Source organism: Centropristis striata, chromosome 22 (genome assembly GCF_030273125.1).
Source record: "Centropristis striata isolate RG_2023a ecotype Rhode Island chromosome 22, C.striata_1.0, whole genome shotgun sequence".
Taxonomy (NCBI): domain Eukaryota; kingdom Metazoa; phylum Chordata; class Actinopteri; order Perciformes; family Serranidae; genus Centropristis; species Centropristis striata.
Window position 1 is genome coordinate 5,276,324 of NC_081538.1, and position 13,588 is coordinate 5,289,911.

General features: G+C 38.7%; 2 protein-coding genes across 3 annotated transcripts; both read left to right on the forward strand.

The window, feature by feature from the left end:
• The first annotated feature begins 246 nt into the window (after positions 1-246).
• On the forward strand, positions 247-4,313 carry LOC131960296 (E3 ubiquitin-protein ligase TRIM39-like). Of its 2 annotated transcripts, XM_059325466.1 has the most exons (3): positions 267-335; positions 779-839; positions 1,134-4,313. In XM_059325466.1, the coding sequence occupies exon 3, from the start codon at positions 1,136-1,138 to the stop codon at positions 2,924-2,926; it is 1,791 nt and encodes a 596-aa protein (XP_059181449.1). In that variant the 5' UTR covers positions 267-335; positions 779-839; positions 1,134-1,135; the 3' UTR covers positions 2,927-4,313. The 2 variants fall into 2 exon arrangements, with proteins under 2 accessions (XP_059181450.1, XP_059181449.1); XM_059325467.1 differs by lacking the exon at positions 779-839 and having other exon boundaries at positions 247-335.
• A 4,558-nt stretch (positions 4,314-8,871) lies between these two features.
• LOC131960275 (E3 ubiquitin-protein ligase TRIM38-like) lies at positions 8,872-13,075 on the forward strand. The gene is made up of 2 exons (XM_059325447.1): positions 8,872-8,944; positions 9,777-13,075. The coding sequence occupies exon 2, from the start codon at positions 9,779-9,781 to the stop codon at positions 11,597-11,599; it is 1,821 nt and encodes a 606-aa protein (XP_059181430.1). The 5' UTR covers positions 8,872-8,944; positions 9,777-9,778; the 3' UTR covers positions 11,600-13,075.
• The last annotated feature ends 513 nt before the right edge of the window (positions 13,076-13,588 follow it).

A 13,588-nucleotide genomic window follows, 5' to 3' on the forward strand; every position in this document is an offset into this window, starting at 1 on the left:
CAAATTCAGTTTTAGGCTAACAACATAAGTTAAGCAAAAGCATTTTTTTTTCTTTTATAGCCTAAAACTTGCCCTAAACCTTGATCAGTGATTTTGTTGCTTAAAACTGCAGCTTTTTTTGTTTTTAGCAACAGCAAACCTTTAGTGGCGTGGAGCCTTGTCTCTCTAGGTTACTAGTGAAGCCCCTTTAAGAGGCGTAGCGCGTACTCATAGAACTGGGGTTACCATCCAGCAACATCAGTGACCATTTCCCAAGAAATTAAAGTAAACGCCCAAACTGAACTTTCTCCTTGCACGCCAACTACTTTCCACAAACAACACAGACTTCTCGGCAGGTAATAATCATGTGCTTTGATACTGACATATGTAATCGCATGTAAATAATCTAATAGCCTGTGTCCAGATGAAAAACAATAAGCAACGATAAATTCACGATCGGACCCAATATTAAACTATCTGCGCAGTGATTCACGCTGGCATCAGCTGCAGTATTTCCTGTTTTTAATCACGTCGACTTCATAAAAATGTCCTTATTTTACTGATAATTTCTATTTTCCATGCATAAAGTTGGTTGTTGAACTTAAATTTCCGCGAGTGTTACTGCTATGTTTATTTCCTCTCCGACATTGATACACTGCCAGCGGATACAACTTCCTACGTTTTTTTTGCCGATTACACTGAAACACATGTATGGTTTGTCTATGAACTTTAAACCTTTTCCCCTTTCATTATTAATTTTAAGAGTAAATAATCCAAACTCATATTGGCTGCTTCACAGATCATCACACTGAAGTTCTGCGTTGTCGAACAGACTACAGCCATTTCATCAGTGGGAATTGGTGAGCCTGAAAAGATTTATTTATTTAAATCTAATTTCAGGACATAACACTGCCTTTACTGGAGCTTGTGTGCACTTCCGTTAGTGCAGGAATCACCTTTTAGTTTGGATCTAGGTACATGTTTTCATTTTAGGAGAATTACAATGGAGTTGATATGATAACATAATAAGTTTAAGGGGTACAATCTGGTGGCCCAGAGGTTAAGACTGTGGACTTTTCTGATGTATCATCTTCTATCTCCCTCTACTCTCACTCAACATTTATCTGATCTTCAGTTCCTCTTCTCTCATGTAGACATGGCCTCAGCCAGCAGCCTCCCGTGTGAAGAACAGCTCCTGTGTTCCATCTGTCTGAACATGTTCACTGAGCCTGTCTCTACTCCATGTGGACACAACTACTGCAAGACTTGTATCACAAGGTACTGGTCCAACAGTGACCTGATACAGTGTCCCCTCTGTAACAAGAAGTTCCGCAGTAGACCACAGCTTCAGGTCAACACAGGGTTCAGAGATATGGTGGAGCATTTCAACAACATGAGGGTGAGGGGGGAAGATGAGACACCTGCCACACCAGGGGAGGTGACCTGTGACATCTGCCTTGAGCCGAAGCTCAGGGCCCAGAAGACGTGTCTGGTGTGTTTAACCTCGTACTGCCAGCTTCACCTGGAGCCTCATCAGAGAGTCAAAACCCTGAAGAAGCACCAGCTGATCGAGCCTGTGTCAAACCTGGAGGACAGAGTGTGTAAGAAGCATGATAGGATGTTTGAGTTCTTCTGCCACGAAGACCAGATGTACATTTGTGTCATGTGCTTGAAAGAAGAACATGTAACACATGAAGCTGTCCCATTAGAGCAGGAGTTCAGAAAGAGGAAAGCCCAGCTGGACTCTGTGATGTCACAGGTAAAAATAATGGAAAACGCTAAATCTGGGAATCTAAGTGATATCAAACATTTTGTCAAACAAAGCAGGAAAGATTCAGAGAATGAGATAGCATACATCACTGAGGTTTTCACTGCTCCGGTGGTCTCTCTTCAAAGCAGCCAGGCTGAGCTGATCCAGGTGATCCAGGAGAAGCAGAAAGCAGCAGAGAAGGAGGCTGAAGACCGTGCAACACCTCTGGAGCAAGAAGTGGCTGAGCTGAGGGAAAAAAGATTAGAAATGGAGAAACTTTTGCAAACAGAGGACCACTTCCACTTCCTGCAGAGCTGTCCAGTTCTCCCTTTCCCTGAACACAGTGTCATAGGTAAAGCTCTGAGTCAGTCCAGCGAGCCAGTAGACCTCTCTGATATCAATCAGCCGAGTTATGTGAGGATAGTGAAAAAAGCTGTGGATAAAATGGAAAAGATACTCGGTTATGAGCTAATGATGCTTGTTAATAAGGTCAGGTTATCTGATGGCTTTGAGGCTGATGAACAGTCTGATACAGAAGAAGAGTGGACTCCACCTCTAGACAAGCTGATGATGATCCAGCAGAACGAATCGGTGGATGTGACGCTGGACGGCTACACAGCCCATTCCACACTTGCAGTGTCTGAGGATGGGAAACAGCTGAGATTTTTTGAAGGTGTACCATCTCTAAGTTTTTTCTTTTGGATAAGATTTCGAAATCAACCCTTTGTCCTCGGGAAAGAGGGGTTTTCCTTTGGCAGGTTCTACTACGAGGTTCGGGTCAGTGACAGTAAAGGCTGGGTCTTGGGAGTGGCCAAAGAGTCCATTAACAAAAAGATAAACTCCATCTGCCCTGAGGTGGGAGTCTGGGCAGTTGATATGTACATCAACCATGAGGGAGAGGCATGTTTTACTGACATCTCTGGTCACCGGTACGTGAGGCAAAAGCCCCAGACAGTCGGTGTGTTTGTCGATTATGAGAAGGGAGAGGTCTCCTTCTATGACGTGGGTGCCAGGACTCTGATCCACTCCTACACAGGATGTACCTTCAAAGAAATTACACAATCATATCTCTTTGCTCCTGGCGCATATGTTGAAAGCAGACCAAAGCTTTACCCTTTCTTTGGTTTCTTGACAGCTGTAGATGATCCTGACAATATGCTGGAAATCACTCCTGTAGCCGGGACAAGTTTCACATAAATCAGTGGAAACTAGTGTGTAACTTCTACCATGAGGTAACAAAAGTCACACCACACATTACAGAAGGACAATGAAACTGTAATATATGCTGTATATTCTTAGATTGAATGCGTAAGTGTTTGTTTTTCCAATCATATTGCAAAAATACGGCAAAATTTAAACTAAACAAAGCAGTTAAAATTATTTACCTGACAGACAGTGATGAGTTTATTTTAAATTGTAGAAAAAGGTGGAAGGGATCAGTCATATATCATATTTATATACACATTGCAATATGAGATGGCTCCATTGTTGAACCAGATTCTTATTCTCAGAAACATCACTGTTGTTGGGAACAATATGAAGTGCACAGCTGCATTACAGGGAACCCAATTTAATATTTAGTACTTTCAAGAATGCTTTTGATCCGTAATCCATCTAAGAATTATCATTTAACTCACTTTTTAAAATGGAAAGTTGCCAAATATTCTCTCTTTATAGTTTTTCTGATGTGAATATTTGCCTGTTTTAGAGTAAAACTTTCGGCTTTGTTCTGTTGGTTAGACCAACAAACCACCTAGAGACAACTTAATTTTGGCTTAATGAAGTTCTGTTGGGTAGTTTTAAGCTTTTCTGTCATTTTATAGACAAAACTATAAATCAACTGGGTTTACATAGTCTGCATAAATGTGCTATATTTACAGCGGACATCACTAACCACCTGCTTAGTGCTAAGTATCAATGATATTGTGACTTCTTTGAATGTCAGTTTACACCTGTGAGCAAATGATATGAATATGTTTATGTTTGTATTCCTTTATGTGACTACAGAGCCTATATTACTCTCTTTTTTATATTGTGATTTAACTGTTTAACTGCATTTTGTGTCAATTTTTTTTTTAATTCAATCAAGATTTGTTTTGTCAAATAAGAGAAAATTCTCAGTCTATTTTTCTCACTTCAGTCTTTTTATTTCTCCACAATAAGAGTCAACTTGTGGGAGCCCAAAGAGCCTGTTTTCATTGAGAAAGCATGACATCATAGGTCATATGACCGCTTTGAAAATCACCATGAAACATAAAAAAAGCCTAGCTTTGCAGCGTTATTTCGACATGATATCCTGATGCACATAGTCCCTTTAGATTGCTTAGATCTTCTATTTTCATATGATACCAGTATCTCCAGTACATTCCTAAAAGTGAGCCCACTACGGCCTGTGGGGAAAAAAACGGCCAAAATACTGATATATCTGATATAATACTGCCACGCAAAATATCGCGATTCTATGCTGTATGGATTTTACCTCCCACCTCTGAACAAATCTGATAAATTATCTTCAAAACTAGGTGTTTGATATGTGTGTAATATGTAACTGTTATATATTATACTGCTTAATAAAGGTCAGTTTCTTAGCTTCTCAGGTGTTTGTTCCTTCTGTTTCCTCAGATTAAATTCATTGAGTTCTGTTGCTATGTCAGGTAGGTTGCTCATAGGTCACGTGTTCTATTATAATTAAAAAAGTGGGCCCTCTTAGTCTTTCTGTGCAATAATAAAATGCAAAAAAAATCTATCAGCAAAAGTTTTCACTGATCAGATGAGCAGAGGCATTTTAGAAGTTTACATGACAGCAAATCAAATGAACCAGCTTCTGTTACAGCCTATTTTTCTTTATTACAATACCTGTGTCAGACGGGTTTAACCAGCAAGTCCTTTAGTGGGAGGAGCACACACTCATACTGGAGTAGTCAGTCAATTCAGGAGCTACAATCAGCTTCCGCACACGACACAGATAAGACTTCTCTGCAGGTAAAGTTGAAGTGCTCTGATATTTAAATCTTAAATATACCTTGAAAGAATTTAACAGCTTGTGTCCAGGTGAAAAATATTACAGTTACAATAGGTTTACTATAGTCTACGAAACATCCTGATGCTGAACTCTTTGTGCCGTGTTTGATACTGGCAGGATCTGTAGTATCTCCTGTGTTTAATTAAGTCGTCTAATTATACATTTAATGATTAGTTTTATGGGTAATTTCTATTTTAAATGCATAAATCTGCTGTTGAAATCAAATGTTTTTTTCTTCAAAGTGATCTGACACTCTGACACTGGTGCATTGCCAACATACGTGCAATTCACAAAGCTTTCGTTTTCGTGATCACATGAGTGCTAGTGTCAATATAACCTGATATTTGTTTATGCAGTCTGAACTTTGAACCCATTTCAGTTGGTGATCCCAGTGTTATCAGTTAGTGAAAATGTGTGAGACCGTAAAGATGAGTTTCCTTTATACTCTGATCTGCATATTTTGTTGCATGCTTTGAGCTATAAAAGTCAGCTGTCAACAGTTTTGAAGACCAATTCACAATCGTAGTGCTAGTGTAAATATAACCTGAGATATATTTATGCTGAGTAAGAAGAAGAATCCATGCTGATTGCATCATATTGGCTGCTGCCATAGATCACCACACTGAAGCTCTGTGCCATGACATGCCTGTTAAGACTATTAACCCATTGAGGCCTGAAAAATAAGCCTCTAATTTTCTGGAAATTCTGGAAAAATTCTGGAAAAAAAAGTGTCAATTCTTCTACTAAATAATAGATTTTTCAGCCTCTGTAGCAGATAGAAATGAAATTCAAAAAGGTATTTGAGAGCTTATACAAATACTACAAAACGACGTATCCGCTTTCCAGGCTTCAATGGGTTAAACCACACCCATTTCAGTTGGTGATTTTCTACAAGGAGTTATCCATGTATTGTGAGTCAGAGTCAGTGAAAATGTGTGAGACTGTAAAGATGAGTTGCCTTCATGCTCCAACATGCATATATACAAGGGAAGCAGTTGTCGGAAATGTAAATTATCCAATTGATTTGCACATCTGTGGATTTTTTAATTGAAAACCCTAATCATCAGATCTTTTTCTCTCATGTAGACACGCAGAACAGTCTGATACAGATGAAGAACTGATGATGACAGGCCAGTATGTTCAAGAAACTCTGCCTCCACCTCGAGACAGGCTGATGAGGATCCAGCAGAATGATGCGGTTAATGTGACTCTGGACCCCTCCACAGCCCATTACAGACTTGAGGTGTCTGAGGATGGGAAACAGCTGCACTTTAATCCATATGGTTGTTCATTTCTTTATTATTTATTTGGAAAAGGATTTCAAAAGCTACCCTTTGTCCTTGGGAAAGAGGGGTTTTCCTCTGGCAGGTTCTACTACGAGGTTCGGGTCGGTAGGAGTACAGGCTGGGTCTTGGGAGTGGCCAAAGGGTCCGTTAACAGGAAGATAAACTTCATCTGCCCTGATGAAGGCGTCTGGGCAGTTCATATGTACATCAATCACGAGGGAGAGGCATATTTAAATAATGTCTCTTTTCAACAATACCTGATCCAAAGACCCCAAACAGTCGGTGTGTTTGTTGATTATGAGAAGGGAGAGGTCTCCTTCTATGACGTGGGTACCAGGACTCTGATCCGCTCCTACAGAGGATTAAACTTCATGGAAACTACACCATCTTTATTCCATTTCCTGACTGATGGCTTTTTTAGTAGCAGACCGAAGCTCTACCCTTTCTTTGGTTTCTTGACACCTGTAGATGATCCTTTCAACATGCTCAAAATCACTCCGGTAGCCCGCACAACCACATCAAGTTCCACATTAATCAGGGGAAACTAATGTGTAACTTCGACCATGAAGTAATGGTAGTTGCATCACATATTACAAAAGGACAATAAAAATCAGTGTAATATAAGATGTATATTCTTTCATTTAATTCGTAGGTGTTTGTTTTTCCAATCATATTGCGAAAAAAGGAAAAGTTAGATTACTTACCTGACACCGATGAGTTTTATTATTATTTATTTATTTTAAATCGTATAAAAAGGTGAAAGGGATCAGTCGTACACTTTATTTACATACAGGATGCAATATGAGATGGCACCATTGTTTAACCGATGTCTGATTTTTGGAGACTTTACTGTTGGGAACAACAAAGAGTGGACAGTGTCATCTTAGTGAACCCAATTTAATCTCTAGTACTTTCAAGAGTGCTTTTGATCAATATATTTATCTACAGAAAATGAACCTTTATACTACTTTTGGCAATAGAATTATCATTTAACTCACTTTTTAAAATGGAAAATTGACAAATATTCTCTGTTTATAGCTTCTCAAATGTGAATATTTGTCTGCTTTAAGAATAAAACGAAATATATTTATTTTTGTTCTGTTGGTTGGACCAAAAAAAACTTGAATATGTCAATTTTGGCTTAATGAGATTGAGATGGATATTTTTAAGGTTTTCTGGCATTTTTTAGACCAAATAATAAAACAAGAAATAAACTTTTTTTTAATGTAGAAATTAAGAAATAAATTAATACATAAATGAATGTTGAAATAATAATGAATAAATGAATGAAATTGTAGAACGTAAGAAATACAGAAATACCTAAATAATAATAAAATATATGTAAAAATATAGAATTTACATTTATTTTTTGCATATATTTCAAATTTTTTGTTAATTACAAATATTTATTTACATTACATTTGTTTTTATTTATAATCTACTTATTTGTTTATTTATTTATTTATGCTGATGTCATTTTCCGTCCCGTGTGAGGGAGGCAGTTGAGTCCTTGGCAATTTCAAACACGCTTTTGATATGTAATTTTACATTATTTAAGTCAATCTACGGAATACTAACCATCACAATCCTTTTGTTAATATATTCAGTTGTTTGTGAGATTTGAATACAAAAATGCCAAATCTCTGTTTCTATCTTCTTAAATGTGAATGTGTGTCTGTTTTTTTTTCTGAGTTTATATGATACTAATCTAAACATAATTTGGTGTTGAGCTGTTGGCTTCACAGATATGTTGATTTTGTTTTCATGAAATTGTGACGGACATCATTCAAGATATTCTGTTATTTTATGGACCAGATGACCAATTCATTGGCTGGGCTAGATTAATCTGTGGGGATGCACCATATTTACAGTTCATATCTGCATTATGTAGAGTAACAACAGATGTGTTCATCAGTGACTTCTTTGAACTGTAGGACAACATTTTGAGCAAATTATGTATTGTATATCCATTTATTTTTTTGATCACTTTATGTGAAATCCATTAACTACAGAGCTCATATACCACTTCACGTTTTAATGCAAGCTTTTTTTAAAGTCATGCTTAGCCAAACCATATCTGATTAAAAGAAAACACCTTCAAAAGTAGGTTTTGATTGCAACGTCCATGTATTATATTGCTTCATAAAACTGTCTTAAAAATTAGCTTCTCTGATTTTTGTTTTTTGTTTATTCGGTTTCCACTGATGACATTTACTTCTGCTGGGGTCTCAAGTGCCTTGCTCATGGGTAATGTGCTTTGTTCTGATTAGAAGTGGGGCTCCTTTCAGTCTTTCTTCTGTTTCTGAAATGATAAAACACATAAAAGGCCTTTATCAAAAGTTTTCACTGATGAGCTTTGAAGGACTGCATTTCAGACCTTTCTATTAGCCTACTACAAACCTGAGGTCAAAGATCAGGGCGCCATGTTATGATGAAGTAGTATACCCATAGACTGTATTAAATAGAGTATACCCCAATTGTAGACTGCATGCAACAGTAGGCTACATATTTTGTAAGGGCAGCTGGAGTACAACTAAAAGAGAGCACAAAAAGGGAATACAGACATACTGTATACAGATATGAGACATCAGCAGTTACAATGGAGAAAATGTGTGATCCTGAAACTCTTTACTATAAGGTGCATTTTGTCACCAAGTCATGTATCCAAAGTCAGTTTTAGGCTAACAACAGTTCTGTAAGTTAAAGTGAACCTTTAGTGGCCTGTAGCCTTGTCTCTATAGGTTACTAGTGAAGCCCCTTTAAGAGGCGTAGCGCGTACTCATAGAACTGGGGTTACCATCCAGCAACCTCAGTGACCATTTCCTAAGAAATGAAAGTTAACGCCCAAACAGAAGTTTCTCTCTACACGCCAACCACTTTCCACAAACAACACAGACTTCTCGGCAGGTAATAATCATGTGCTTTGATACTGACATATGTAGTCGCATGTAAATAATCTAACAGCCTGTGTCCAGATGAAAAACATTAAGCAACGATAAATTCACTATCGGACCCAATATTAAACTATCTACGCTGGCATGAGCTGCAGTATTGCCTGTTTTTAATCACGTCGACTTCATACGAATGTCCACACTTTACTGGTAATATATATTTTCCATGCATACAGGTAACACGTTTGTTGTTGCACTTAAATTTCTGTGCAGCGTTTATTTCCTCTCTGATATTAGTACATTGCCAGCGTATGATACAACTCCCAGAGCTTTTGTTTTGCCGATTACACTGGAATATGTATTGTATATGCATGCACTTTGAACTTCCCCTTTCATCATTAATTGTAAGAGAAATAATCCAAACTCATATTGGCTGCTTCACAGATCATCACACTAAAGCTCTGCGTCATCGAACAGACGAAAAATTCTCGCTGTGTGACTGTTTTCATCCGTGAAAATTGGTGTGCCTGGAAAGATTGTTTATCTAACTCGCACACCATCGTGTCATTGTAGGTCAACATGTTATTTGAGGACACAACACTGCCTTTACTGGAGCTTGTGTGCACTTCTGTTACTGCAGGAATGATTTTTTAGTTAGAATCTACATGTTTGGATTGAAGTTTGGAGGTTGATATGATCTCATAATAAGTTTAAAGGGTGCAATCCGGTGGCCCAGAGGTTAAGACTGTGGACTTTTCTGATGTATCATCTTCTATCTCTCTCTACTCTCACTTCCTGTCATCTGTGTCAACATTTATCTGATCTTCAGTTCCTCTTCTCTCATGTAGACATGGCCTCAGCCTGCAGCCTCCCGTGTGAAGAACAGCTCCTGTGTTCCATCTGTCTGGATGTGTTCACTGAGCCTGTCTCTACTCCATGTGGACACAACTACTGCAAGACTTGTATCACAGGGTACTGGTCCAGCAGCAACCTGATACAGTGTCCCCTCTGTAACAAGAAGTTCCGCAAGAGACCACAGCTTCAGGTCAACACAGGGTTCAGAGATATGGTGGAGCATTACAGCAACATGAGGGTGAGTGGGGAAGATGAGACACCTGCCACACCAGGGGAGGTGACCTGTGACATCTGCCTTGAGCCGAAGCTCAGGGCCCAGAAGACGTGTCTGGTGTGTTTGGCCTCGTACTGCCAGCTTCACCTGGAGCCTCATCAGAGAGTCAAAACCCTGAAGAAGCACCAGCTGATCGAGCCTGTGTCAAACCTGGAGGACAGAGTGTGTAAGAAGCACGACAAGATGTATGAGCTCTTCTGTCGCCAAGACCAGAAATGTGTTTGTTTCATGTGCTGTAAAGACGACCATGTAACACATGAAGCTGTCCCATTAGAGCAGGAGTTCAGAGAGAGGAAAGCCCAGCTGGACAATTTGACATTAGAAATACAAGTAATGGAAAATTCTAAATCTGGGAATATTAGAGAAATCAAACATTTTCTTAAACAGAGCAGGAAAGATTCAGATAAAGAGATAGCAGACATCGCTGAGGTTTTCACTGCTCTGGTGGTCTCTCTGCAAAGCAGCCAGGCTGAGCTGATCCAGGTGATCCAGGAGAAGCAGAAAGCAGCAGAGAAGGAGGCTGAAGACCGTGTGACTCAGCTGGAACAAGAAATCAATGAGTCAAGGAGGCGAAGATCTGAAATTGAGCAACTTTTACAAACAGAGGACCACCTCCTCCTCCTGCAGAGCTGGCCATCTCTCCAATACTCTGCACTGAGTGAGGAGTTATATGAGGCTCCGCCCTTATTTGCACTAGACATTTTTGAAATCCGTCAACAGAATTATGTGGGAATGGTGAAAAAAGCTGTGGCTCAGATGGAAAAGATACTCAATAATGAGATGCAGATGCTTGTTAATAAGGTCAGGTTATCTGATGATTGTGAGGCTGATGAACAGTCTGATACAGATGAAGACCTGATGATTGGCAGGCATTTTAAAGAAGAGTGGACTCCTCCTCAGGACAAGATGACGATGATCCAGCAGAACGATGCGGTGGATGTGACTCTGGACACCTACACTGCCAATCCCATTCTTGCAGTGTCTGACGATGGGAAACAGCTGACATTTAATAAAGGCCCACCAGCTGCACCTTCACTGTTCGTGAGAAGATTTCTACGTGAACCTTACGTCCTTGCCACAGAGGGGTTTTCCTCTGGCAGGTTCTACTATGAAGTTCGGGTCAGTGGGAGTAAAGGATGGCTCTTGGGAGTGGCCAAAGAGTCTATTCGCAGGGATATTTCCTTCTCTCCCAACCCAGAAATGGGATGCTGGACCATTCGTGCAAAGCAGGTGTTCGGTGTGGAAGAAATTTTGTCTTATCCCCGCACACCCCTGTACCTGAGGCAAAACCCAAAGACAGTCGGTGTGTTTGTCGATTATGAGAAGGGAGAGGTCTCCTTCTATGACGTGGATGCCAGGACTGTGATTCACTCCTACACAGGATTAAACTTCATGGAGAGCCCACCAATTCTGAAATCTCTTCTCTATTCTATGGCTGGCACATCTGCTAGTAGCAGACCAAAGCTCTACCCTTTCTTTGGTATCTTTGACCAACACGATGACAACATGCTCAAAATCACTCCTGTAGCCTACACAATTTAAAGTTGCCACATACATAAGGTGGAATAAATGTGGAACTAGGGTGAGGGAAAGGTTTTCTCATGTCAGATTTTGCATTTCATGTGGATTTTATGTGCAAAATCTCTGTTTGATTCTATTTGTTTTTAGAATTGGGGCACACACATAGTTCAGTATATTTTTTGCAGCAGTGACATATTAACACAGTATAAACAGTAGCAATATCTAGTGCCTCAGTACCTGTTATCTGTGTAATGACAATAAAGTTGAATATAATATTATAATCTCACCTAATATAATATAATCGTACAGTATTAGTATCACACATAACAAAACGAAAATAAAACTCATTGTTATACATGTATAATTCAAGCTTTTTATATTTTACAGCCTAATTGCAAAAGCTTTGAACTGAATTAAGCAGCTTAAGATCACTTTCCAAACAGTGATATGGTTATAATTTCAAGTCGTGTAGAGAGTTTGATTTGTTATATTCTTTATTTACATACGTGTTGCAATATCTGCATCTGACAAGCAGATGGCACCACTGTTTAAATATTTTAGCAGTCTGTTTCTCAAAGGTGCTGTAGGAGGAAACAATGACATTATAAGACCCTTTGTCACTTTCCTTTTGATATACAGTTTAGGTCTAAGGGCTTATTCTCTAATCTAGTCAATTTTTTATTACAACAATGCAAAATATCTGGTTTAAGTTTGCCAAAAATGAATATTTGCTCTTTTTCTCACGCTTATATGATAGTAAACTAAAATATTTCACTGTTGAACTGTTGGATAAACAAAATATGCCACTTAAATATGCTTATTTGGGCTTTATGAAGTTGTGATGGACATTTTTCAAGGTCTTCTGTCATTTATCAGACCAAATGATTAGTCAAGAAAATAATCAGAAGATTAATTGATAATGAAAATATAAAAACTCTTACCTTTTATTACCTTATGCTGTCAATAATCTTGTACATCAGTGACTTCTTTGAATAGTATTATACTTTATACTTAAGAGCATGTTATATGTATCCTTTTGTTTTGATCGCTGTATATGAAACCTAGTGACTTCATTGTTCACATTCGACTCATTCTACTTTCATCTGGCAAGTTTTGCCACAACATATCTGATAAATGAGCGTGAAAACCAGGCATTTGATATGTGTGCGTGCATGTGATATGTAATTTACAGCTTAATAAAAGTAACTGAAAAATTAACCCCTTTTAGTCTGATAAAATGCAAAAGAAAACACCGGTAAAAACTTGTCACTCATCAGGATAGCAGAAACATTTCAGAAGGGAGCGCTGGTCCACCACTACTGGAGTTCTTCTCTCAGGGGAAACTTTAGCCAGCAGACTATTTATACCTCAGCTGTCTGACTGACTGGCGCCCTGGGAACTGGGACACTGTGTGAGTGAGTGTGTGTGTGTGTGTGTGTGTGTGTGGTCAGTGTTTAGCTGGAAAGATTTCTTTAGGATGATGTGTAATTGTGTGTGTGAGACAGGCAGAGAAAGTGACCTGGGAGGTCAGGGTGACCAGCTATGAAATATGCCACATAGGCCACTCTCGCCACATCCTGTATGTAGGTCATCAAGCAGGCTGACAGAGTGTGAACATGCCACAGGTCCAATGCAGAAAGAACTTGACATAAGCATCGTACATACAAGAGCCCTCTGATGTAAAAGTGGGTAGACTAAATAAATGAATAAATACATAAATAGGTAATGAATTTAGCTGAACTCAGTACTGAACTCAGTTTTGTATGATAATATTGAATGTTGTTTTGAGTTTCTTAATTTTTTTAATAATAAATAAGAAATGCATGTCAGTAACTTAAATTTACATGTCATGTTTATGACACACTCCTGTCACTCTTATGTAGACACCTTCAAAATAAAGTGTTACTATATCTTCACAAAGGCATGTTCAAAAAATTGCCTTAGTCACATTTTATTTTGATTAAGGCATAATAAATCCGCTTAAGTCACACACTTGACATAGGCCATTAT